Consider the following 24,169-nt stretch of genomic DNA (forward strand, 5'->3'; position numbering starts at 1 on the left):
ATACATCCTTGATTGATCTTTATTTCTTGATCTGTCATTGCTGCCCTTCCAAGCCTCAGCCTCCTGAATTTCTCGGCTGCCGTCATCATCTTTTAGAGATGCAGGATGGGACGGATGATGAGATGCTTTCCCTCCTCCACTCACTCGATCCAGCTTCGCTTGCAGTGCCTCCTCCGGGAGAAAAGGGGGCAGGCATCCGTGCATGTCCTTCGGCCCTTCCTTCCTTCCTTCCTTTCTCTCCCGGTGACCCTCGTCCCTTCCTTCCCTTCCCTCGAAAGGCAGAAGCCGCGAACAAGAGGGTGAGATTGCAAGGTGCCAGACTCTGCACCTGGGGAACCTCTGCCTGCAATGCAAAACCTTGCAGAGCCCCGGGGCTTGGCAGCCTGCAACCAGAGGATTTCCAGGGCTCCAGGGAAAAGCTGATTTTTTTCCCTCCCCTCTCCAAGCTTGCAAGAGGGTCACTTCCCGGGTCTCTGGGCTCCCAATGCTTGCCCGCAGGCGCGGCATGGGAACTAGCCAGAGGGTGCTGGTCTACCTGTCTCGAAGCCACGCCCACCCCCGGCCTGCCAGGTTCGAACAGGTAGGAGCCAAATCTGACACGGGTGGGGGTGGGACACCCAATTACAAAACCTCAGCAGTTTGCAAATGCATCCCCATGCCTCTTTTGAAGATCAGGAGCCTTAAAAACTTTTAATTCCCATTGCATTCTAAGCTGCACCCTTGAAGTGCATTTTATTTCCAGGCCTGGGGTTTGGCGGCATCCAGATCTCCTGCTCTTTCAGACTGTTCTAAACACAGAAAGGTCATTCTGTCTGGTGTTGGGTTTAGGATGTCCTCTTCTCTGTTTTTGTTCCGCAAGTTCTCGTTTTGTGTTGCTCCAACTTACGGCAACCTCGACCGGCTTTTCGGAGGCGGTGAGCCGTTCCGGACTTATTTGCTGTCTGCCACAAGCCCCTCTTCAGCCAATTTCGATGGCCAAGTCAAGATTCGAACTCGGGTCTCTGGAGTGCTTATAGATAGATAGATAGAGCGATCAATCAAGCAATGGATGGATGCACGAGCCTCTGCCACTGAATTGAATCGGTGACCTTGGGCTTGTTACTCTCGCTCAGCCTGACTTGTCATTGTATGAAGCAGGAAAGAGGGGAACAGTGGCCTCGCCCCCCCCAAGGCAAAACAGGGCACCCTTATAAAAAAAATACCCCCGTCCCTAGGTATTCCCACGCTCCATGCCTCTGTCTTCCAGAGCATCATCGGCCACTTCGGTACAATCCACGAAGACGGCCGAGAGGTCCACTGCGGCAAAGAAGCACATCAGTTCCTCATTTCTGACCGGGAGTTTCGTGGCTCCAGCAAAGTGCTCTTGAAGGTTGGTAGAAGAGGGGGGGCCGTGATCAGGAAGGGGGGCCTGTTCGTGCCCAAAGCTGGACGCGAACATTGAGTGAAACGCTGGGAAAGGGGTGGCAGTCGAAAACCTCATTGCCATCTTGTCAGGAAGGCCCGTGGCTTGATTTTTATTTATTTTTTGGTCCTGTAGCTCCTTCGCGGAGCAGATGCGAGGAACCCTCCGTCTCTAAAATTTCGGAGAGACCTTGCAATGCCGAGGTCTTCTTTTTGACATCTACGGAAAAAGCAAAAAATCAGAAACTCTTTTGTCTGGGCCGGCAGGCGGACGAGCAGCCTTGGAGAAGTCACCCAAAAAGCTTTGGTTTTTTCAGTCACGTTTTGAAAGTGGGACCAAGGTTTTAGAACGGAGAGCTTTTTTCGAGAGACACGCCTGCTTGAAGGGCACTTTCCTCGCTGAGTAGAGGCCAGAGCACCCACAGGGCTTCTCTGAATCCTCTCCAGGATCCTGCTGCAAAAATGCCGGGAAGCTGCCTATCCTTACATGTCCAAATGTGACATTTTTTAAAACCAAGGTCTGTCTTTTGCAGCGGCCGCCCTTCTGCCCCATCAAGCTCTTGAGTGCAGATCAAGCGGCTTCCCTGCCGGGGGAGATCCGGGATCGAGGTGTGGATGTCGGGGTGGCGGTTCTCCTGCAGTCCGCCACCGGGGAGGTTTTGCTCACCCGGCGCGCCAGGCGCCTGAGCATCTTCCCCAACGTTTGGGTGCCCCCAGGTAAGGCTTGGACGAGAGGGATGGGGGGGTCATTTTTCTGGGTTCTGGTTGTGTGTGTGATAGGAATACCCTTTAAACCGAGGTTTCCCGGAAGTAGAGAGGCAGGCGAGAGAGATTGAAAATCCGTCAAGTCCCTCCTAAGTGGTACAATCCGGGTGGCCGTAGGTTGTCTGTTTCTAGAGAATCCCACCTTCTGGAAATGATGTGTCCAAGGTAGGAGAGCCTCTGTTTCGTCATTTTTTTTGCCTCCAGATGTAGTCCCGGCTTGGGTTGATCCAGGATCTGTACTTAGGTGCATACTAGAAACACTTAAAGAGGTGGGGACATCATGGCTCACCGGCAACCTTTAAGGCTTCTCTTCTCGTTTCAGGCGGTCACGTCGAACCGGACGAAAAGGTAAGAAAAATCAATCAGCCTGCCCCTGAAGTCTCCCCTAAAAAGAGGGACGGCGCAGTGATGCAAAGCGAGGGGGGGAGCCCCCTTGAGAAAGATCGGAATTGTCCCTTCTGGTCTGCCTGGAATTGGGGATTATGGTGGAACTGCCTGCATTTTGACCTGGTTGCAAGCTTCTAGTCCTCATGGAGGTCTGAAAACCCACCCTGGGAAGGATTCGTTGAAATGAGAGGGGGAGGCACCTGATTAAAACGCCACACCTCCTTGATCTTGGTTCCAGATACATGGGGTGACTCTCTGCCCATGCTCAGAGGCACATGGGTGCACCTTGCACATGGCAATCCCTGACTCCCCCCCCCCCCCCGGCTGTGTGTGTTGCAGAATTAAGTGCCAACCTGCTTTTTCTGGTCCGCAGTTACTGGAGGCAGGGCTGCGGGAACTGCAGGAAGAGACGGGATTGCAGCTTCAGGCTGGGGAGTTTTCTTGCCAGACGCTGGGCCTTTGGGAGGTAAGGTCAGGCAACCTGAACGTCTCTGGAGGGGCTTCTGCGGGCTCAAAAGCTGGGAAACGACGCTTGGACTTGTGAAACGGAGGTCTGGATCTCCCCATGAGAGACCCAACCATTAAAAACATGCAATCCTCCCATTAAAAAAAAAATCTGATTTTGAAAAAGAGCAATTATACATTTGACAAAAACTGAAAATAAGGTTAAAGACCATTTTGAAAACCTGGTTTAAAGCAGTTTGAAACTCCTAAACTTTAATAACTATAACGTCTGCTACACTTACTACATTCTATTATATTCGTTATGTTACAAGCTTCCCCTTAAGGAACCGGCACCCGAGCATCTCTCTCTCTTTTTTTATCACAGAGGCTAGCATCCTCTTGTTCACTGAAGTTTTGTTCTCAAGGATTGGAAAACCAAAAAGGGTCACTGATCCATGTGAGACAATTCGAGACTTAGAGGCTTTTTTCGAGGGGGGGGGGGAGAATCAACCCCAAGAACACACACACACACACACACCAATTGATTCTGCCTCCTTTGATCCTGTCCTGCAGTCCGTCTACCCTCCTTACCTGAGCCGTGGGTTGCCGAGGCGTCACCACGTGGTCCTTTATCTCTGGCTGCTCTCCCAGGAAAGCCACCAGCAGCTGCAGGTGAGGAAATGTCCTGGAGAACCCTTTTTGTTATCTTAAATTTATTCAAAAGCTTCCTTTCTCTCCTGCAAGAGCCCTTGGAGGGCTTTAAAAAGATTAGAAAAATATACAGCAAGACCCCTATATCCATGAACTGATTCCAAGCCTCCGTGGATGTTGAAAACCATGGATAATAGCAAACACTAAACATAGCATAATGAAGGGAGGGGGGGAAATGAGAAAAAAATATTTTCACCATGTATTACTAGAACTCGTGTCTAGGGGGAGCCAGAGACCATGCTGTCTTTCACCAACAAGAATACCTAGCATGGTCTGTGTCTCCCTCTAGTGGCCGGTTCTGGAAAATACATCATGAAAACACAAATTTCTAGCTTTTTCTTTTTATATTTTCAGACCAGGATGGCACCCCCAGAGTTGTAACGCCCTGTTACGACTAATAAGAGTCTAGCCACTGGGTTATCAAGGCCAGTCTCCTGGTTCAGCATATAAGGACAACCACATAAGCCGTTTTCTGGCTCCAACAGGTCTCTTGGTCATGGGACAAAATGTTTCGCAGGCCAGGCAAGAGTGAGCGTGCGAAGGGAAGCTTGTTGGTTTGGCAAGAAAGCTTACGTGACCCTCCCGTTGCATAAGAAGCTGACATTAAAATGAAGTGGAAGCACCATAAATGCTTTCGAAAGGCCGCTAACTTAAAAACACCTTAAAAATGCATCCGAAGGGGGAGAAAAACACCACGTTTCCCCCACGAAAAACTTCCCTTCTCTGCAGCTGGGAAAAACGTTTCATTACAGGGGGAATCAAAGAACAACGGGGGTGGGTGGGAGCGGCCTAGATTCTTGTAGCAGGGAGTTTCGCAGGCCAGGAGCGATGGTTGAAACACCCTCTCTTTCTCTTGTGCCATCTCCCAGTGTCCTTGTTAGGGTGGCAAAAGGAAAGTCTGCTCCGAAATTCTTAAAACTGAAAGGCCAGGGGAGACATTGCCGCCGGCCAGTAGAGGTTCTCCGCTCAGCGCATGGGGTTGACAGCGTGCGGCTCCGGGAAAGGTGGAGGAAACCGCCTTGCCCTCCTGTTTTCCACCTTTCAGGGGAGGCTGAAGCCCGATGAAGCGGAAGTGAGCGCCTACGCTTGGCTGGAACCCCGGCTCCTGGCCGCCATCGCCGCCACGGGAGACGAGGCTGGAGGTGGGAACAGCGCAGGCGACGCTCATCTGCCTCCGACTCTCCGGTATGGTTTCGTTTAATTCAGCCAAAATCACTTGGCCTTTTAGGCCCACCTTTTGCTTTTGGCTCCACCCACAAACAGAATCATCTCCTCCCCCCCCTTCCCAAACTCCTCTGTGGGTCAACCGGGCTCCCCCCTAAATGGAGCGAGCATGTTCGCCAGGTCCGATTCACACATTTTTTTTTCCTTCTGCGCCCAACCAGGATCACCGAACTGAATAATGGCTCGGCTCAGTCGGTCCAGATCCCCGTCGCCACCTTCTTCAACACGGCGCCAGCGCAAGGGGACGACCTGGAGCGCGTCAGCACCGGGACCAAGTTCGCCCTTCAGCGGTGGCGCAAAGCTTCCGCAGCGCGAGTCGAGTAAGACCCGAGCCTGCTCCGAAAGGGCTTCGGATACCCCAAAAATTGAACCCCAATAAGATCCTGACATTTGTGGGGGTCTGGCAGGGGCTCTCCCCTGCTGCTTTTGAAAGGACGCCACTGTCCCGCTAGCAAAAAAAATCTGTATTTCGCCCACACTCTCCCACAGCCAATAAATAATTCTTATTCTGGTTAGAAATTTGTGTACCACAGATCAAGGAAGGGGCGGAAATCCGTGGGATGATTTTGAAAATGGACTCACGCGCTGCGCGAAGTAGATTCAGGACTCTAGGGTGGCAGACAACATCGGCAACGGTGAGGATGAATGAACGGTACACTTCTGAAAAACTTTTGCCAGGATTATTTTTTTATTTTCTCTAAAAAGGTACGTTTGCATATACACAAAATGGCCCCGAGTTGATAAAACAAGGGATCTGACAGACAGAATAAATAAACCCATGCAAAGGGATTAAGGTGGTGCTAAAGGGTTCCTTTTTCTACTCAACGGGTTGGGAGGGCCTTGTGGACTCTTGGCCGGCGGTGCGGAATGAAAAAGCAGGACTCGAGGCTCTCTGCTCGTTAAATGCTCTGAAATCTGTACAAAACATATACGGCAGACTGCTGTATCCGTGGGGATCGGTTCCAAGTCTCACCGCGGATGCCGAAAACCACGGATAACGGTGAACTCTGTGTGTAGCATGGTGCCCTCTACTGGCATGTTCTGGTAATTATAGCATTAAAATATGCATTTCTGAGTTTTTCTCATTTAATGTTTTCAGGCAGCAGAGAAGTGAAACTGTGGATACTGATCCCGCAGATAGGGAGGTCCTACAATATTTTAAGGGTCAAAACAATAATGTTCTGCTCTGAAGCCTTCCTCGCTAAACACCCAAAGCACAAAAATAATAAGATCAAGCAGCTGGGAGTGAGGTGGGTCGTCTCCCAAGCTGGTAAAACCACATTTCCACGCAGTGATTTTAGCACAGCTGATCCTTTGAGAACACAAATGCACAGCACCACCAAGAAAAAACAGCCGCCTGCCTCAGGGAGCGAGTGCAAAACCCGAGGTCTCCCATTCCAGGTCAGTTTTCCATAGAAGTTTTCCGGATTCCTCTGACAACTTCTCTATTCCAAACTGCCAAGCCAAAAAAACAGTTTTAAATTTATTTATTTAAAATTATCCAATAAATATTCTCTAAAAAGGACCACCAATGTTAAACTGAATGCACAACTCGGATGGAGGAACTGGATTTCAAAATGTCCCATTCTGAAATTGGGTGTCCGGGCTTTTCTGATTTCCGGAGCTAATTAAAAGCAAACGAAGGGGCGGCTTCAGAGGAGAAGGTTTCCAAGGCAGACAAACTCAAAATAAAAATAATTTTTAAAAAAGTTTTTTTAAAGGCCCTTGATTTCTTCTGGAGCTGATGGGAGGATGATCCTGACACCTACCCATCGTCTCCCGCTCAGATCGATTCGGTTTTCAAAGTGGTCCATGAGCCTCTTAGCGGACTACGAGGGCCCTCATCCACCGCACGCCAGCTGGAAACAGACTTGGGTCTAAAGCCGAAAACTTAAAAAGCAGTTGCTACAAATGGAAAAATACACACACATCATAATACACTTAAATACATAAATAACACTGTGCAATGGACGATGCGCGACCCCCCACCCCACCCCACGTACGCTTCGAAGAGGCCGACGCAACCTTCATTTAGTCCTCGGAGAGAGAGAAAGAAAGAAAAAAACAGATCTTTGGAGTTGCTTATGTACAAAAAAACTGAAAATATAGATTATTATTACTATAATATATATATATATATATCTTTTGTTCTCTGTACATGATCGGTAGGAAATATATTCACAGGAGCTTGTGGGAACTCTAGATCTACAGGGTTTTCTTTATATAAAAATACACTGCAGGAACAACAGTCAAGAGGCAGGGCAGAATCCCCTTCGCTGCAACCGGAGGGGAAAAAGACGCCAAAGCGGGCACCCCTTGCGTCATTTTTCAGGGCACGCTGGTAACGGGGGACCTTCGCCATGTCTGCGTCCACACAAGCCCCCAACGTACAGGAAGCGCAGGGCAGGGGGTGCACCCCAAGGGGGTGTCCGGAGGATCCTCCAGAAAATCACGCCTCGGGTTCTGTGGGTGGCCGCAAACCGGCCAAATGTTTTGGAGACTCCAGAAAAGGCCACCAACGGTCCACGGGTCTAGCCACTCTGTACGCGCCCCCCCCAGCGTCCAGCAGGATTAAAGAGCTGGCGACGGAGGCGGCCCCCAAGGAACCGGCCAGGTTCCGGAGGGATGCAAGGCTGCCCCGACTGCAGGGGAACCGACAGGCGGACCCCGCTTCCCACTTTTCTGCGCTCGCCGAATCAGCCCCGCTTTCCACGCGATCTTTGCCGGCAGCTGTTCTCGGCGGCGCTTCTTCACAAACCATTTTCCACACGGCTCCTCCGAAGGCCGGACCCCCTGGCTCTCCAGTGCCAGGGAGGTCAGCGCAGGCTACGATGCCGAAGGCTCTACATATTTATTTATTATTCAAGCCCCTCCCCACAAAAAAACTTCTAACCAACCGAGGGTGGTACCAGCGATATCTTGTTCAGAGCGGGCAAAAACTTAACGCTTCTGCATTAAAAAGAAATGAATGCGATTCTTTCCAAGCCCTGCCGTTCCTTCCTCTAATCACTTTCTATCCTTGGGGCAGATCGCCGAAGAGGTCTCACGCCTTCGGTATTAAGAGCCAGACCGTGCGCTAAACTTGCAAAATCCTGCCTGCGGGTGGAAGTCATGTTCTTTTTGCTGAACCCTTGGCCCAAGGATCATCTGGAAATCTGAACGGTTTAGCTACCGAACCACATCTGAGCGATGGGACAGTGCGGGAGGGCCTGTGGAAAGACCCAGCAGCCCACTCAGAGGAAGTAGTGACTGCAGGAGAGGTGTTGGCGGGGGGGGAGCAGCTCAAAGCGTGGGGTTCTCCAAATCTCTTCACCCACACCCCCATCGCCGGCTCATCCTGGTTCCTCTACTTACAGCTTGGTCAGCTCATAATTCGGCTGCCGCTGCAAAGCCGGGTGTAGGTAAAACAGCTACAAAACGTTGGCCCAACTCTGGAGAGGAAAGAGCAGGCCGTTGTTTTTAGGCAACTGGGACCGAGAGGGGCTGCACCTGATCTCCACAGGCTTCGGCGGTGCTGCCCGGCGCAGGGTTTGAGATGCAGAAAAATCCGAAATTCCGCATTTCAAGGTTTGCCGTTAGCAGAGAGCATCTTGGCCAAGGGGCGATGTTGCAACGAGCAAACCCGACACAGACCGGGGCCTCCTCCAAGAACCGTGGTTGGCGCCCGAGAACCTCGCCTTGAACACGCGTGCCACGCAGGCCACGGAACCCGCTTCCTCCCCTCTCGGCACGCTGCCAGGGACCCCTCGTCACTCTGCCTGACCTGCAGGTTGGCTGCAGGTTGGACGCGTCCTGGTTCGCACAGCCGAAGCGCCCTCCTGACCCTGGTCCCGAAAAAAACCTCTGCCCTCGTGGATTTCGGAGAGCGTCCTTGTCACCAAGGTGGGTTGGACAGAGGAGAGAGAGGTTCGGGGGTTGCCAAGAATCACGGCTGCTTCTGTTTGTTCGGGGAGACCGTTTCTCACATACTTAAAACTGGATCTTTAACCCACGCCTGCCAACAAAGCAGAAGCCTTAAAAGTCTCTCTGAGAAGGAGGAAGGAGACAAGCCTTCGTTGGGAGGTCCAAGTTCCCCTGACTCGACCTTCAGCGGGCGCCTCTCCTGCACCAGAGTTCTGTGTAGCTTGAAGACCTGCAGCATTTTCACCCTGGTTTGGTCTGAATTGGTCCGACACCACTAACCTTGTCATCTGGAAGCATTGCGGGTTTTAACCATCCGAGGCTAAAGTCGCAGCGCTGACGATGCTCTCGGCCGAACAGTCCAGATGAACCGGGTCCGACCCTATCTCCCCCTCCACCCCAGATTTGATACCTGAAAAAGGTACAACTCTGCAATTGATAACGATTACACCAAGGAGCACAACGCTGACTCACCCTGCACCCACAGTCTGGCGCCAAACCAAGGAGACGACGCCTCTCCATCCCTGTGACCATCCATTCCGGCCGTCCTGGTGCTGTTTGGGCTTTTGCCGAACGTTGGGCGCTTGCTAGGAAGCATGTCCAGCCTCCCAGGAGGGCAAAACTCAGCTGCCATGAGCCCAGGAAAGCGGGAACGCCGACTAAAAGCTCAGCCTGGATTCCCAAACACCAAACACCTCCTCCTTCCAAGCTGCCCGCAGGAATCCGACGTGCTGAAAAAGCGGAGAGCTGTCCTTTTCTCATGACTGTCCTTTCTCTCAACGGCAGAGGGGGGACGAAATGGGTGCAAAACATCTGCCCTGGCATCCCCGGTCTAGTCTAAAGAGATGATATCCGGCCGGCAGCCCGGCAGCCCCGGGTTGCTGCCCATGGCGCCCCCGTGCGTGTGGCTCTCCCGCAAGGTCGCCGGGGGGGAAGACACCACGCCATTGATGCGGCTGCTGGTCGGGGAGCCGACGGTGCCGTGGGAGGCGGCGGCCGCGGCCACCACCACCGGCGCGAGGGGGTTCATGAAGTGCGGGGAGGTGCCCCGATACTGGAAGAAGTGGCTGAGCGTGTCTTGCTCCTCCAGGGAGGTGATGACGGAGGGGCTGTAATGCTGCGGAGGGGGGAAAGGAAGGGGAAGAAAAGAGAAAGAGAAAGGGTCCCCCCTCGTCAGTCTTTTCCTCCAAACACAGGACGCAGACACACGACAGAAGGGGAAAGCCCGACCGAGGCTGCCACCGAACCAGCGGGTGGCTGAAAAACACAGTGGTGCTGGCCCCAGGATCACCCGGGGGGGGGGGGTGGCTTTCCTTTCCTTTCCCAAGAATAATATAACAAGATGCTACCAAGGAAGGAAAAGGTGGTGGCCGGGAGGCAGAAAAAGACACACACACCCCCAAAGCCCACCGGAGTAAGAGAATTCTCCTCCCGGGAAACCTAATTTTGTTCCGATCCGTTTCCCTCCCACTGAGGTTGCTCTACCCCTGATCTCGTTGACTCGGGTCTTGAAAAACATCTCCTGTCTTCTAGGAACGACATAAAATACAGTAGGACCCACATATCCGTGGGATCTGCATCCATGTGGATTCACTGATCCACGGTCTGAAAATATTAAAACAGATTTTAAAAAACCCTACCAATAGGTATGGCTCATGGTGACGTTTCCAGAACAGGCCTCTTGAAGGAGCCAGAGACCATGTTTTGTATAGCGCTCGCTAGTAAAACAGCATTTGCTATAATCCACGTTTTTCAACCTCTGCAGAGCTGATCCCCTGTGGATACGGGGGTCCTACAGTACTTGGGGGGGGGACAGCTTTTGCATGCCGAATTATTACATGACCTGAACTGGTAGCTCAAAGGCGGGACTCAACTCTGCTGACAAGAAACATTTATATGGCCCAGGAAAACTTAACTTAGGAGGTTGGAGACCGTCAAGAAGTAGTGACTGCTCAAGGATGCAAACAGAGCATCAGAGCATGAGCCGTTCCAATTTCCAGGGATAATTCTAACCATGGACGATCACCACCCCAATCCTGAAGGGGGAGGGGAAACCCATTTTTACAGGAAAGGGAAAGCCAGGATTCTGTCAGAGACCGTGAGCAGCAGGAAGGGCTGGCCGCAGACAGATCACAGTCAGAACCTGAGAAGCTTTTGCCCGGTGAGCTCGGCAGCAAAAGAAAAAGCCAAGCGGATGAAGGGAAAGATGGAAAGACGACAGAGCCTGTGTTAGGGCCCCACGAGGATGATGGGGGGGGGGAATAATCAGGCCAAGGTGAGGAGCTGGAGGAAAAGCGGGAGGGGGAGAAAGGGGAAATGGAAGAAATTACCTGATTTTCACTCGAAAGGAAGGGGAACAGATCCAGACCTAGAAAAATGAACAGGGGGGGGGGAAATTAATGGTAAAATGAACATGTCAGAGAAAGAGGATCTGCAATGAAGGAAGTGGGGTGAGAGATACTTCAGCCACATCCAGGGCAGGGGTCAGGAAGGCGAGGGGCCGGCCCACCCAAGAATGGCGCCTGTCACCACCTCCAGTGGGGTAAGTAAGAAAGGATCTCCCCATGGGTGGTTGACACCCACACCACAGCTTCCTCTGTGCCCGGACTTTTCCTCTCTGACGCCACCGAATCCCGGAGTTGCAAGGCGGTCAAGAAAAAACTGGCCTTGAAGGATACCCAGCCGCCACTCGCACTCAGAGCCCGGGGAGAAGTGAGGCCACCGCGAGCAACCGTACGCAGACCCACAGAGGAGGCTGTTGCACAGGGCTGGGGGAGACCCTGCCGAGGGGCAGCAGAATTCCTCGGCCTGGGGTTTGTCAGTCCCCCCGTGGCCTTGGTCACCTGTGGCGAGCAACCGCTCTGGGAGGCGATGAGGCCAAGAGGCTCTGCAAAGCTGAGCGTTTTTCAAAAGGAAACACCAAAAATCGCACAAGGGAGTCTAGTAGGTTTGGCGGACTCCCTTCGGCCCCCTCCCCAGCCGAGGCGCCACCCCCACCCCCCCGGGGGCCAAATTACCTTGAATGTCGGAGGGCACCTGGTACGAAGGATGATAGTCGGGCATCGGAAGGCTGGAGAGGTAGTCGCTGCCCACGGCCGCCATCGGGGGGCTCCGCAGCACCGAGGACGGCTGGTGGTCGGCGCTCAGAACCCTGAAACGAAGCAAGAACGGGCGTCGGGCTTAAGGGAGGCGGAGTCCGACTCCTCCAGGATAATCCCAGGCGGAAGGGAAGGCCCACGAGGGCCGCTTTCCTACCCTTTCGGTCCAGCTGCCGACGGGATGGCGGCCGTGGTGACCGGGCACTGCTTCTTGGCGGGGGGCTCCTCGTCCTCGGACGAACTGTCAATGGTCAGGTCTATGACCTCCACTTTCTTCTTGCCTTCAGCCCCTCCCGGCTTCCCATCGGCTCCGACGGTGTAGAGGGAAGCTGTCGAGACAACGCAAGCGGTGACTGGACTCTGGGCGGCCGCTCCGGGCCGAAAGGCCCCTCACTCCTTCCACCCAGGCGCACGAGAAAGAAGGCCAAGCTTAGCACAGTCGCTCTACGCGTGAAGAAGACGGAGAGAGGCCGAGGCCCACGTTCCGATGGGAGAGCTGTTCCAAAATCTATTCAGGAAGGAGTTCCACAGGTGCAGCTGCATGGCCAAAGCATGGCTCCCTGCGCAACCAGCTGCCACCACCCTGGACCGCCTGGCCGTAACTCCCTGGGCATTTACCCTGGTGTAAGTTTATGCTAGGTTGAGGCCAACCAGATCTCCCTCTGGGGAAAGCGAGGGTCTGTAGCAGCAGGGGGGGCTGGCAGGCACCCCCACCCCCCAAAAAACCCAATTCATTAGGAAACAAACTTAAGAGCGATGACACATTTACGACCCCCCCCAGCCTTGTCCGACACACAGACAAACGACAGATTTCTGCTCCTGGGTGACCGGCCTCAAGGAATCCAGCTCAAATCAAACCCTGACTTCACTTTGGGCCAAATGTTCAAATAGGGGTTTGGTTTGATCATTCTTCACTCTTCGTCCCACCTTCCTGCTGACCCTAAATGAACTTATGGTTCACAGGAGTCTACGTGAAATAATTGAGTAAACCCTAAGTGTGGAGTCTATTTGAAACACACGAACTATGCGACAAGGGTCTGCCATAACTGGAGGGTGTAGCAGTATTCAAGCTGGGAACAGCATTTTTCCTGCCATTCCTGGTTATGACCTAGTCGCCTTCTGTCATCACCGACTCTTCCAAACAGGACCTTTTTTTTTTGGTCCTCCCACCCGAGATTCTTTTGAAAAAGGCCACAAATTGAATTTGGAGCCCTGGGCATTGTACCTTTTCCAAAGATACCTCTCATCCTAGGAAAGACAAAACTCCTCCTGGAGGCCCTCTCTGGCCGGTCAAGAACAGCCCACGGTCGACCCTGCAGCCACCCGCCCACCCATTGTGCCCAGAAGGGGGAAGAGAGCATCATCACCTCGGCCTCCCTTACCTTCCAGCCCGTTGTAAGCAGACGGCTGGCAGACCTCCGGGTTTTCTCTCTTGGGCTTCATGGGACACCAGGAGCCGTCTTCCATAAACTGGATCTCGTCGCAGTCGGTGACGGAGTTGAGGATTTCCATGAACAGCCTGGCGAGTGGGGAGGAAAAAGGTGAAACACGAGGTTGGATCCGAGAGCCCCCGAGGCCTGGATCCTTTGCTACACGCGGGGAGCCCTTTCCCACACTCGCCGTCTGGGCAGGGCAAGAAGGGACCCTCCCCGGACTTTACCCATCAATGATCAGCGCCTCGTAGGGGGCCTTCTTGTCGCAAACGGGGCAAGTCCAGGTGGGCTTCTTCTCATTCATCTGCAGGTAAAGGGCCGCGTCGAAGCATTGGAGGTGGGTGCAGGTGAAAGCCCGGCAGGGAACAATCAGCCGCATCTTGCCGAGCTGGCAAGGAAAAGGAAAAGAGCATCGGGACGGGTCAACTGGGAGGCAGGGCGAGGGCCTGGCCATCCCTTCTCTTTCCTCCACCCCCCAAAACAAGACCCACGGGATCTTGATACTCAGCTCTCAGCTGGAGAGGCACAGAAATTGCCTGAGGCTAACTCTGGCTGGTCACAGGGATCACACACACACACACGTTAGAAGCAGCACCGCTGGCTGCCGATCCTATTCCATGTTGCATGGAAAGGGCTGGTTACAACCTCTCAAGCCCTAAACGGTTTGGGTCCAAGCGATCCCAAAGACCATGTCTCCCACTATGAGCCTACTCGAGGGCTCAAATTATCAGGAAAGGCCTTTCTCTCGGTCCCACCACCTTTACAGGTCCGTCTGATGGGGACACGGGAGAGGGCCTTCTCGGTGGCTGCTTCCAGAGACTGCGGAACTCCCTGCCACTGGAGGCCAGGCTGGCGCCCCTCTCGGCTCTCCTTCCACAAGCTGGCCAAGAGACCTTTCTCTCCCAGCAGGCTTTCCCTGAATGATTGGTCGTTCACGCCGGGTTTTGAAATGAATGGCTGTACCTTACTGCTTTACATGTGTTTTGGCCTTACGAATTTTCAGTATCGCTTGTCTGTTGAACGATGCCAATAAAACCACATTTCTCTGGAAATAATTCAAAATCATTTTATGGATGGTAAAGGATAGAAAAGGTTCTTCCCACAAGATTACCAGACCAGAGGCATCTGTTTTTAATGAGCAGTTAAGGAACTAAGTATCGTTCGTTACGTTTCCACCGTTACAGAAGGTTGTCACAAGGAAGGGGAAAAAACAAAATAAGGGAAAAGGGAAAACTGGTAGGCACATGAAAACTTAAAACATATGTTGACATCCAGACATGTGATGGAAAACTTAGGTTCTCCTGAATGGCACTTCTGGACAGAAATAATCTGAATACATGACACCCCGGTTTTAAGCATCTTGTGGCTCCGCCTGCCGCTGATGGAGACGCCGCGGGTTTTGTGTTTCAAACAAGGAACAAATCAAGCCAGGGACTTACCGGGCACATGAGAGAAACTCGTAAGCTTGTCGTCGCAATCTCGCTGTCAGGATCAGCAGTCAGTTTTTCTTTGACTGGAGGGAGGGGGGAAAAGAGAAGGGGAGGGCATTTTATTGCGTGCCAAGGCTAAGAGCCTCTCCGAGGGATTAAAAACGAGGGAGGCCCACATATACTTTACTCCACCTGGCCGTTTTCCAGATTCTGTGGGTCACAAAGTTCTTTTGAGAAAAGATTCTGGGAAAGGTTAGAGACAGAGCGAGAGGTTGATTCCGCTCTTGCTCACACCTTTCAATTTTTCAAAAACCGCCTGGACGTGTATCAACATACCTGCACGTCTTTTTTTCACTCTCCACCTTGCTAAACAACACAACCTTCTTGGGCGTCCCTAACACGGACCCACGAATAACTCAGGCAATGATATTTCTGCGTCTTCCTCTGTTGAGCTTTCTCATCTACAGGAAAAGTGCTGTTGCTTCGCTGTTAAGGCTTTTAAATTTTTTAAGACGGGGACTTCAAAAGAATGAAAAGCTAGCAAACGCACTGTGGTTGCATTGCTCATCGTGACAAACCGGGCCGTTTTGATGATCTTGATTTTGGACTCCCGCTCTGCTTTGTCTGCTGAACGGCAAATTCCAGCTTCCGTTTCTAAAGGTATAATTAATTTTTACTATTTTAATCTTTAGTAAAAAAAGGTGCTTCTGAATAAAACCTGCCTTTAGCTAGAACCAAGTAGAGCATCTGGTCCAACACAGTCGGACTGGAGAGAGCATCCTCGCAGAAAAAAATTAAGCTGGGCTGGAAGGAAATAAGAGGATCGCCAGGACATATCTCCTGCATCATTGGCTAAGGTTTGCTAAAACGAGAGTCAACCGTTTGGAAAGGCTTTCCTCCTGAAATCAAAGTAAGTAATGTAAGAAATGTTCACGCCCTCTTAAGAATGGAAAGGAAAACACATAAACGCTACGTGCCCTGGCGTCTATTATCCAACCTTCTACGCAGGAAGAACAGTTCAACGGAGCGAGAACTTACTCAAGGCTCGCGAGTGGTCTGGATTCCGGATGCCTTTGGCCCTCAGCTTCTGCAACAGGGTAACGGATGTCAACTGTTTCACCAAGTAAACGGACAGGGAGTAATTCTAGGCAGGAGGAAAACAGCATCATTTAACAACTGTGCCAAGAAATAACAATTCAGGCTACAAGTAACTGCTGAAATAACGGTTCTCCCCTGTTCATGGCGAATCTCTTCCTTGCTCCCAGAGATTGAAAACATTTTTTTTCAAACATAACATGCTAATGTTAAAAGCATTACATTAGGACCCCCCTTATCCGCAGGATCACTATCCACTGATTCAATTATCCATGGTCTGGGAAATATTAAAAACACTGAAAGGAAAGTCTGCATTAACCGCCTCTTGAATGCCTCCAGCGCTGGGAGGGCTCCCCACCTCTCGCGGCCAGAGGTTCCCTCGTCATACCATTCTAACAGTTAAGAAGATTTTCCTGACAGTCGGCCTTTTCCTTTGCCAACAAGACACCTTATTTGGAAAGCAATGCAAACCCTCTCTCCTGCCCACGTTCTCATAAAAGATGGGTCAAAGCAGAGGAACTAACTCCACGGAGCTAAGCAAGGAAAACAACAGAAACACCACCACCAACCCCTCCGCTCTTACTCGGCCAAACTCCGAGGACCAGTTGACCACAATGGTGTTGGGGACGGTTGCCGAAAGCCGCACCAGGGGGGTGATGTTGATGGGTCGACTCGGCCGCTTGGGCTCTGCACCGTTTTTTGTGGGCGGAAGGTAACCCTGCAGAGGCAGAAGAGAACGTCCAGGGGCCAAAGTCCGGCCAGCCGCAGAACCACGGCGAGAGAGGCGCAGCAAAGCAACGGCTTGGATCCTGCTAATCTAACCTCCCGTTCTAACGCAGTAGCACTTTGCCTCCCTCCCAGCAGCACTTTGCCAGAAGTTAAGATGGCGCCGGCGGCATTTTCTATCACACACTGGTCACATGACTCGGTGTCTGGCAGGAAACGCCCATGACGACTTCTTAACCTCTGGTGTTCTCCCTGTTGAAAGTCATATTAAGAGAAATACAAAATAGAACTCTGGCTCATACCCACCGGATCGGTACCCACAGTTTCAATCATCTGTAGTCTGGAAATATTAAAAAGGGGAGGAAAAAACCCTAGAAATACGTTTTCTCATGATGTATTTACTAGACCTGGACACTAGAGGGAGCCAAAGATCATGCTATATAGATTCTTGTTGAGGAATACACAGCATGGTCTCTGGCTCCCTCAAGTGGCCAGTTCTGGTAATACACAGTGAAAACGCATTTTTCTGGATGTTTTCTTGTACCTGTGTAGTGTTTACTAGTATGCATGGTTTTCGGCATCCGCAGGGTGGCTTGGAACCAATCCCCTGCAAATACAGAGTTCCCACTGTATATTAAATCACGGTCAAGCAAGGTTCAGTTATATATAAAATCCGGGACCCTAGCCATGAAAGTCAGAAAGGACATGACCTGGAACGGAATCTCAAATAACAAAGAATGCATTCTGTAAATTAAAAATAACAATCAAGTGCTTTTGAGAGAGCCCACTCTACACTGAAGGGCATCTTCTGCTTTACGGTCTCGGAAAGCATGCCGTTTGCGACAAAGCAGTCAGGAGCAGCTGAAGGCGTTACAATCTCCCTGGACAACCCAATGAAGACGTATTAAAGAAAATGGGAAGAAAATGAGAAATAAGAGACACATAGAAGGAAGAAAGCCAGAATTCTTCAGAAAGCCAGTGTGGGGTTAGGTTACGGACAGATTAAGACCTCAGGGAACTGGGTTTGAATTCCCCGCTCAGTCACTGAAAATCGCAGTGGAATGGGGGAAGCCCTCTCTGTAAGTAGCTTAATTACCTTGACAGCCCTGTTCGGGTCGCCCTAAGTCGGTCTTAACTTGACAGGACAGAACAACTATAAGTCATGAACAGATCTGGCAAACTCCTTTCAGCCTGGGCTCTACAATACTGAGCCGCTGAAGCTTTTCCCGAATAAACCCACCGAACCAGAGGACGAGGAGGGTCTCACTCACCGGAAGAGGGCAGAGTTTGCCGTTGATTTTGACGAACAAGTTGGGGGGGAAGTAATCCTCTTGAGGACAGCTGGTTTCGCACAAACAAAACCTGCAAAAGCGGAAAGGCGGCCACTTATTGAGAGACAAGGGGGCACCCAGAAAGCATAACCAAAGCAGGAGGGCTACCCTCCCCCCAAACTCTAAAGATCTCCTTGTACTCTCTATGAGGCTGTGTGGGCAGCAATTTTGCTACATCCCACCACCCCCAAAGCTGTTTTAGGCAGGGTGGGGGCTTCCCACCCACCCACTCGACACTCAGAACAGCAAAGGGTGGTGAGCTGATTTCAGCTTCCCCTTTTTCAGTTTAAAAGAATTTAAGACAATGTTTCGGGAGAGCAGTCCTCTGAGATGGAGAGGTAACCGCATCATGCTGCCCCCACCAATTGCCGTTGGGGAAGGACCATATTTAGGGTGTGCTCTTTTTTTAAAAAAAATTCCAACTCCCACAACTTTGCAAGAACTTCTCAGACAGAATTCTGGGAGTTTCAAACCCCCCAAACACATGCCTCCATTTTGCTCACCTGGAGCAAGGCCTACCCCTCGAGAGGCCGCACGGCCTTCTTTCAGCCTTGTTTCCTGTCGTTAAAAGTTAAGAGAAGCCAGGAAGCGGGCGCTCTCCTTCCTGGGAGGAGCTGTAGTCCTACAGCTAAACTGCCTGGGGAATTCTTGGGAGGGATCCTGGTCGTTGGGAGTCCCAAAGCAAAAAAGGCCACGGAAGAGCACACGGCTAGGCCCTGCTTTAAAGGAAGGGACCCTTTTTTCTCCAGGTGAGAGGCACTTTTCAAGCAAGGTGCAGAAAAGGAAAGGGATGCAGGGGAAGAGGATCAGCGGATGGATGCTGTAAGCTCTCCATCTTAAGCCTGTTCATTCAATAATGTCCCCCTCCAAGCATTTTTTAACTGTCCCGAGGCACAGACCAGGAAAAATCAGAGATGAGAACACACTATGCAGCCTGGGGGAAATGCTGCCGGGAAAGTGGGGGCAGAGCAAGTTTTACACAGGGGTATTTTCCACTCTTTAAAAGAACGGGAGAGATAGCTCTCTGAAGCTCTTACCTCAATTGTACCTGTACGGTATAATCACATTTAGCACCCGGTAAGATGTCACTGGGGAAAAAAAACAGAGAAAAAAAAGGTTATGATTTCTTACTGCTAGGTACTAATCTCGAAATGTTTGTAAATAAGAGGATATGGAGCAGGTCGAAAACTTGGTGTTACAATCCAAAATATCCACACTCTGAGTCCATTTTTACAAAGGGAGCTGCCTCTTTCAGAGTAGCCTTTTCAAATCCGTGGATTTTTTTTTTTTGTCCACTATGGACATTCCCAATTAAATAATACCAAGCCAGCATAATGAATTTTATTTATTTATTATTTATTTATTTTATTTATATCCCGTCTATCTGGTCGGTTAAGACCACTCTAGGCGGTCTGCATATCCCATAATTCCCTATCCTTGGCATTCTACAAGACTTAAAACAGACCTACATGTGGCTCACCCGGGAGTAAAGGCCTAGACGGGAAGGCTTGGAGGCCGAGCTAGGCCTAGCTTCACCCAAGCTTCCTCTTCCTGCCCCAGTGCTCCCTGGGAACTTCCCTTCTGAACAGGAAGCCAGGCAGAGCTAGGCCGAGCTTGGCCTCAGAGTCTTCCAGTTGTGGCCTTCTCTACCCCCACCCATCCAGGAGAGCCACACTGAATTATCTGTGAGGTGTGTGCAAATCAGGCAGAACTCCCAGAATGAGGATTTATGGCTTTTGTAGTCCACGAAATCCAAAATCCCATCCCTAGTCACTGCAGTTCAGCACGAGAGCATCTAGCCGTAAAGCCTCCCTTGCTGTTTATGTGCTGTCCTCTCTCTGCCTTTGTCCTCTAAGTCCGGAGGCCTCCGTGGTGGACCCGTGGCCCTCATTTTGGCCTTGCCCGCACGCAGCCCAACCTCAACGTAGGCCTGTTGTTAATTCACGACATGCCCTTGAGTCAACATCATTAAAGAGGAAGGGTGGATTTTAAAGGAAAATAGCATCCCCTTACCGAGAGGTGAGGATCTGTTGCACTTGCTGAGGGGTCAGGGCAAAAGTAAAGTGGGCCTCCTCAAACCGCTGGCTATTCACGGAAGCTGCAAAAAAGAAGAAGCCAAGGGTATATATATTTTTAACGAAAGCCCTCTGAGCCAGCCAAGCCCCTCTGTAGAGACATATTAGGGTACCCTCAGTAAAATCATAAGACAACTCTAAAAGCACTCCCAATATATGAAGAGTACAGTCGGACCCCCTTATCCACGGGATCAGGATCCTCGTTAGCAGCTTCTGAGATTCCCCTGCCAGGAGCAAGCATCTTCTATCACCCTTTTCTTACAAAACTTTGCTTGTTTGCCACTGGGGGGGAAAAGTGCAGTTCTTACACACACATACAACCGTCTGGTTCATGAGTGGGGGATATTGTGCTTCTGGACCCACAATTCGAAAAGCCAGGAAAGGGCCCGAAATGGCAGCACCATAGGGTGCCCACGTTGCCGGCAGCAGAAAGGACGCCAAGCTTTACCTAGCAGAGGGCAGCCTGAACGTTGATGGTATCCATGGCTGGTCTGTGGGATCCCCTCGTGTGCTCACGGCCATTCACAAAGCGACACCACCACGCAGGGGGGAAACCCCAGAAGTGGGTTGTTTTTTTTCTTCCTTCATCTGTTAACCACTTCTCATTCAAGCACAAAGCAATGATCAGGGCTGTTTTTCCAACAAGTGTGAATTTTTGCTTTCTTGTTCGAAGCGGGAATTAGCGGGTGGATTAAACACGGAGCGAAACACCCAAGCTGTTAAGATCTCCTGCATCATAAAAGGGCTGGATTAGACCCTAACAACGGCCTAGGATTCTTCACTCTCCCGTGAAGTAAGAATTTGGAGCCTCCTAATGACAGCCGATAGTCGGCAAGAAGAAATTCTTCACGCAAAACTAGCTTCTGGGACTCCTTGCCACTGGAGGCTGCCTCGCTCACAGGCCAAGGGAGGAAAAACACTTTGTTTGATTTCGTGGGATAAACTCTTCTGCTGGATTCTAGATAGCCAGGATTTTTGGCCGGGAACCCGATTCCCGGCAGCCTTCTTCGAATCCCCACATCCTCACAGAGGGAGAGTCACAGCTTGCTTCTCCAGCCCTGGGAATCCAAAGAATGCGAGGGCCGCCAGGAGAAACATTTCAACCTCCCTGGATCTCGGCAGGTGCTTTCCTGGCAGGCCGGCAGCATCACCTTGGGGAACGGCCCCACGGCCCCCACCAGCGACTCACAAAATACAGTGGTGCCTCGCATAGCGATCGCTCTGTTTTATGACGAAATCGCTTTGCGATGGACTTTTTGCCATCGCAAGAGTGATTGCTTTGCAATGGCCCCTATGGAAAAAATTCGTTTTGCAATGATCGCAGGGGAGCGGTCCCCCGCGATCATCCCAAAGGCCCCATTTTCGCACAGCTGATCGACGGTTCCAAAATGGCCGCCCGCTGTTTCGCCTCGCTTTAAAGGCACCGAAAATGGCCGCCCCTATGGAGGATTTTCGCATAAGGTGAGTTTTTAAGCCCATAGGAACACATTAAACGCGTTTTAATGCGTTTCTATGGGCTTTTAAAAATCGCTTAGCGATGAAATCGCATATCAGCCATTTTTGCTGCTAAACGAGGCACCACTGTACTCCCAAAAAAGAACTTTTGTCCCCCCTTGGCTTTTAAAACTGCAACGCAGACACAACAACACACCAAAGACTTTTGCTTTGCTTTCCTGCAGCAACTTTCAGAGATGGAGTAAAAAGTATGGTTATTTATTTCATTGATCTGAGTCAACCCCATCTTCTTAGAATGGCAGAGCTGGAACGGGACCCTATAAGATTGTCCAGCCCAGCCAGTCAAGGAGGCATGGGGGGGAGAGAATTCAAACTCCCAACCTCTGGCTCTGCAAAGACCTAAAAACCCCTGCATATCTGAGTGGAACAATTAAAACGCACAGGCCCACACACATACACACAGATATTGAGAAATTCTGAAAAGGTGAAATGGTTTCTCCATTTGCTTTACTCTGGTAACTTTGCAAACATTTCTGGAACAGGAAACACAACAGAAAATGCTCACAAAAAAGGCGTGCAGGACCGATCACTAAGGGGAGGATTTCTATGACATGTCATATTTTTTCTGCAGTTCATGTTTGAGCTTATGGGTGGGTCTGAACATGCTGATGAGCAATCCAGTGAGAAAGGCTCAATTACTCATAAACATGTTTGAATGGGTTCGAATATAGGTTGCAGGGAAAATGTGACAGGTCACAGAAATCCTCGCCCAGCAATAGCTCAGCAAAGCATGCATATTTTGGCAAAGGAAAGAGCAGCAGGCTTCCAGGTTACACAGAGCTCTTCCCTTGCGCTCGGGTCAAGCAGCAAACAGGAGACCACAGGGGAAAACCCCAAAGCCCGGGACGGAGGCCTTACCGAGGGTGGTCGGCTTGATGAGCTCGTCGTAGACGTCGTAGAAAGGCAGCCGCCTCATCTTCACGTCCGGGTGGACAGGGTGGATGGGCGGCGAGAGGTGCGGGACGTCCGCCTCATGTTTGGGTCCCAACATCGGCACCGGGGGAAGCATCCCCGCCGGCACGGCCGAGGCCACGGAGCCGTTGTCGTAGGGCAAGTGGCACATGGCCCCCTGGGTGAGGGCCGTGGCCGAGGGCAGCTGCCCGGCCTGGAGGTGGAGCATGGACAGGTCCGACGGGGTGAGGATCTTCCGGGGGAAGCGTCGCCGGTAGAGCTCCTTGATTTTCATCTGAACCGCGGGGCTGCAACCCGACTTCAGCAGCTGGAGGGCCTTGGTGAGGAGCTCATGCTTCCGGCCGCTTTTGTTCCGGCCGGCGAAACCGAGCAGCACCTGGAGCTCAGAGACCCTAAAGCTCATCACCATGTGCTGCGAAGGAGGAGGAGGAGGAAGGGGGAAAAGAAAGAAAAGAAAAGGGAGGCGTTTTAGAAGCTGGCGGTTTCAGAGAAGTCAAGGCGACGGCGGCAGGTCGCGGATCGTGAAGGCCTCCGGCACCACCAACACCGGACCGGGAGCATTCACACAGAAGGAACGTCCACCGGATTCCGTCGACGCCACCGACGCCCGAAGATCTGAATCGAGGTTCGAATCCCCACGATCGAGAGGAAGGAAGGAAGGGTCGTTGTTACTCGCGAGCAAAGGCTACAGTTTGGGGAGAGGGATGGGTTTTAAATCAGAGGGGAAGGGAGCCAGGGTAGAAGGTTCAAAAGCTATGCCTGGTAATGACATCTCGTCTACCACCTCTGAAACAGGAAATGCACGGGCCGTGCCGTAAATTGGACCAGCCAGCAGCAAATTCATGTATGTACAGCAGGACCACCACCACCATCACCCCGTATCCACAGTGGATTGGTTTCATGCCCCTCCCCTGCAGATGCTGAAAAATGTGGATTCTAGCAAACACTATTTTAATAGCAAATACAATACAGGGCACGATCTCTGGCTCCCTCGAGTGGCCAGTTCTGGCAACTTCATCTTTAGAAATGTCTATTTCTAGGATTTTTCTATTAATCTTTTCAGACAGCAGATAAGGGAATCAGCGGATACTGATTCTGCCAATATGGCAGGTCCTACTGTATCCCCTTTCTTTAAAAAATCGGCATTTGGGGTTGTGCAGAAGCCCGGAGGAGCACAGGCATTGTCTCAGAACATTTCTGGAGCGAAACCCATGCCAACCTGGGGATTTCTCAAACGAGGGGAGCCAAAAGGGTGGATGAAGGAGGATGATTTGGAACTAGTTTTCAGGCCTAACGTGGCAAGTTTTGCAGAAAGGAGATGTTCCAGGTGGAAATTCTTCCCTCTGTTCCTTTCTTACGGCCACATCTGAAATGGAAATCAGTCCCGCTGGGGGAGAAAGAGGGACAGAATCCCTTCAAAATAGCAAGTAAATTGCTTTTTTTTTAAAAAACCACACACACAGGGTTTTAAAACAAGCGGCCCACGCATGGGGCTCCAGTCCTTTGTCAAGGTTCAAAAAGCTACAAGGTCAGCATTTCCACCGCACAGTTATGCCCGGTTAGGTGACTCAGCCAGCCGCTCCCCCTCGGCCGCCCCAGCCGGGCCCCACATCGGGAAGAGGGTTTTTGTGACGCAGCCGGATGGACACAGAGCATCGCCAGGGATCCCAGGAGAGAATACAACCAGGGACGGCAGATCAGCCAGTAAATCAGTCAGTAATT

The 24,169-nt window shown here is 51.4% G+C and overlaps 2 protein-coding genes across 2 annotated transcripts in view; one reads left to right on the top strand and one right to left on the bottom strand.

Annotated features, from left to right (window-relative positions):
* Positions 1 to 5,721, top strand: NUDT17 (nudix hydrolase 17). Its single transcript, XM_020810249.3, has 8 exons — positions 1 to 580; positions 1,247 to 1,369; positions 1,935 to 2,118; positions 2,489 to 2,514; positions 2,927 to 3,019; positions 3,571 to 3,669; positions 4,754 to 4,893; positions 5,094 to 5,721. Exons 1-8 carry the CDS (start codon positions 485 to 487, stop codon positions 5,254 to 5,256), a joined length of 924 nt encoding a protein of 307 aa, XP_020665908.3. The 5' UTR covers positions 1 to 484; the 3' UTR covers positions 5,257 to 5,721.
* The window catches only part of PIAS3 (protein inhibitor of activated STAT 3), a 24,985-nt gene continuing 6,417 nt past the window's right edge, over positions 5,602 to 24,169 (bottom strand). The window contains exons 2-14 of the mRNA XM_072983796.2: positions 22,394 to 22,859; positions 19,959 to 20,043; positions 18,983 to 19,033; positions 17,886 to 17,976; positions 16,472 to 16,606; positions 15,832 to 15,937; positions 14,803 to 14,876; positions 13,591 to 13,751; positions 13,313 to 13,449; positions 12,088 to 12,259; positions 11,850 to 11,983; positions 11,163 to 11,200; positions 5,602 to 9,949 (exon numbers count right to left, since the gene is read on the bottom strand). Of these exons, the coding sequence (XP_072839897.2) occupies positions 9,665 to 9,949; positions 11,163 to 11,200; positions 11,850 to 11,983; positions 12,088 to 12,259; positions 13,313 to 13,449; positions 13,591 to 13,751; positions 14,803 to 14,876; positions 15,832 to 15,937; positions 16,472 to 16,606; positions 17,886 to 17,976; positions 18,983 to 19,033; positions 19,959 to 20,043; positions 22,394 to 22,859 (1,935 nt within the window). The 3' untranslated portion in view covers positions 5,602 to 9,664. The remainder of the gene's footprint in view (positions 9,950 to 11,162; positions 11,201 to 11,849; positions 11,984 to 12,087; positions 12,260 to 13,312; positions 13,450 to 13,590; positions 13,752 to 14,802; positions 14,877 to 15,831; positions 15,938 to 16,471; positions 16,607 to 17,885; positions 17,977 to 18,982; positions 19,034 to 19,958; positions 20,044 to 22,393; positions 22,860 to 24,169) is intronic.

This window comes from Pogona vitticeps, chromosome 15 (assembly GCF_051106095.1).
Source record: "Pogona vitticeps strain Pit_001003342236 chromosome 15, PviZW2.1, whole genome shotgun sequence".
NCBI lineage: Eukaryota > Metazoa > Chordata > Lepidosauria > Squamata > Agamidae > Pogona > Pogona vitticeps.

Bases quoted from the DNA above. Each gene is read 5' to 3' on its own strand.
- NUDT17 (XM_020810249.3), top strand. From the start codon at position 485: ATGCTTGCCCGCAGGCGCGGCATGGGAACTAGCCAGAGGGTGCTGGTC. The intron at 581-1,246 runs GTAGGAGCCAAA...TCTGTCTTCCAG, and splicing joins GGCCTGCCAGGTTCGAACAG to AGCATCATCGGCCACTTCGG. The intron at 3,670-4,753 runs GTGAGGAAATGT...TCCACCTTTCAG, and splicing joins AAAGCCACCAGCAGCTGCAG to GGGAGGCTGAAGCCCGATGA.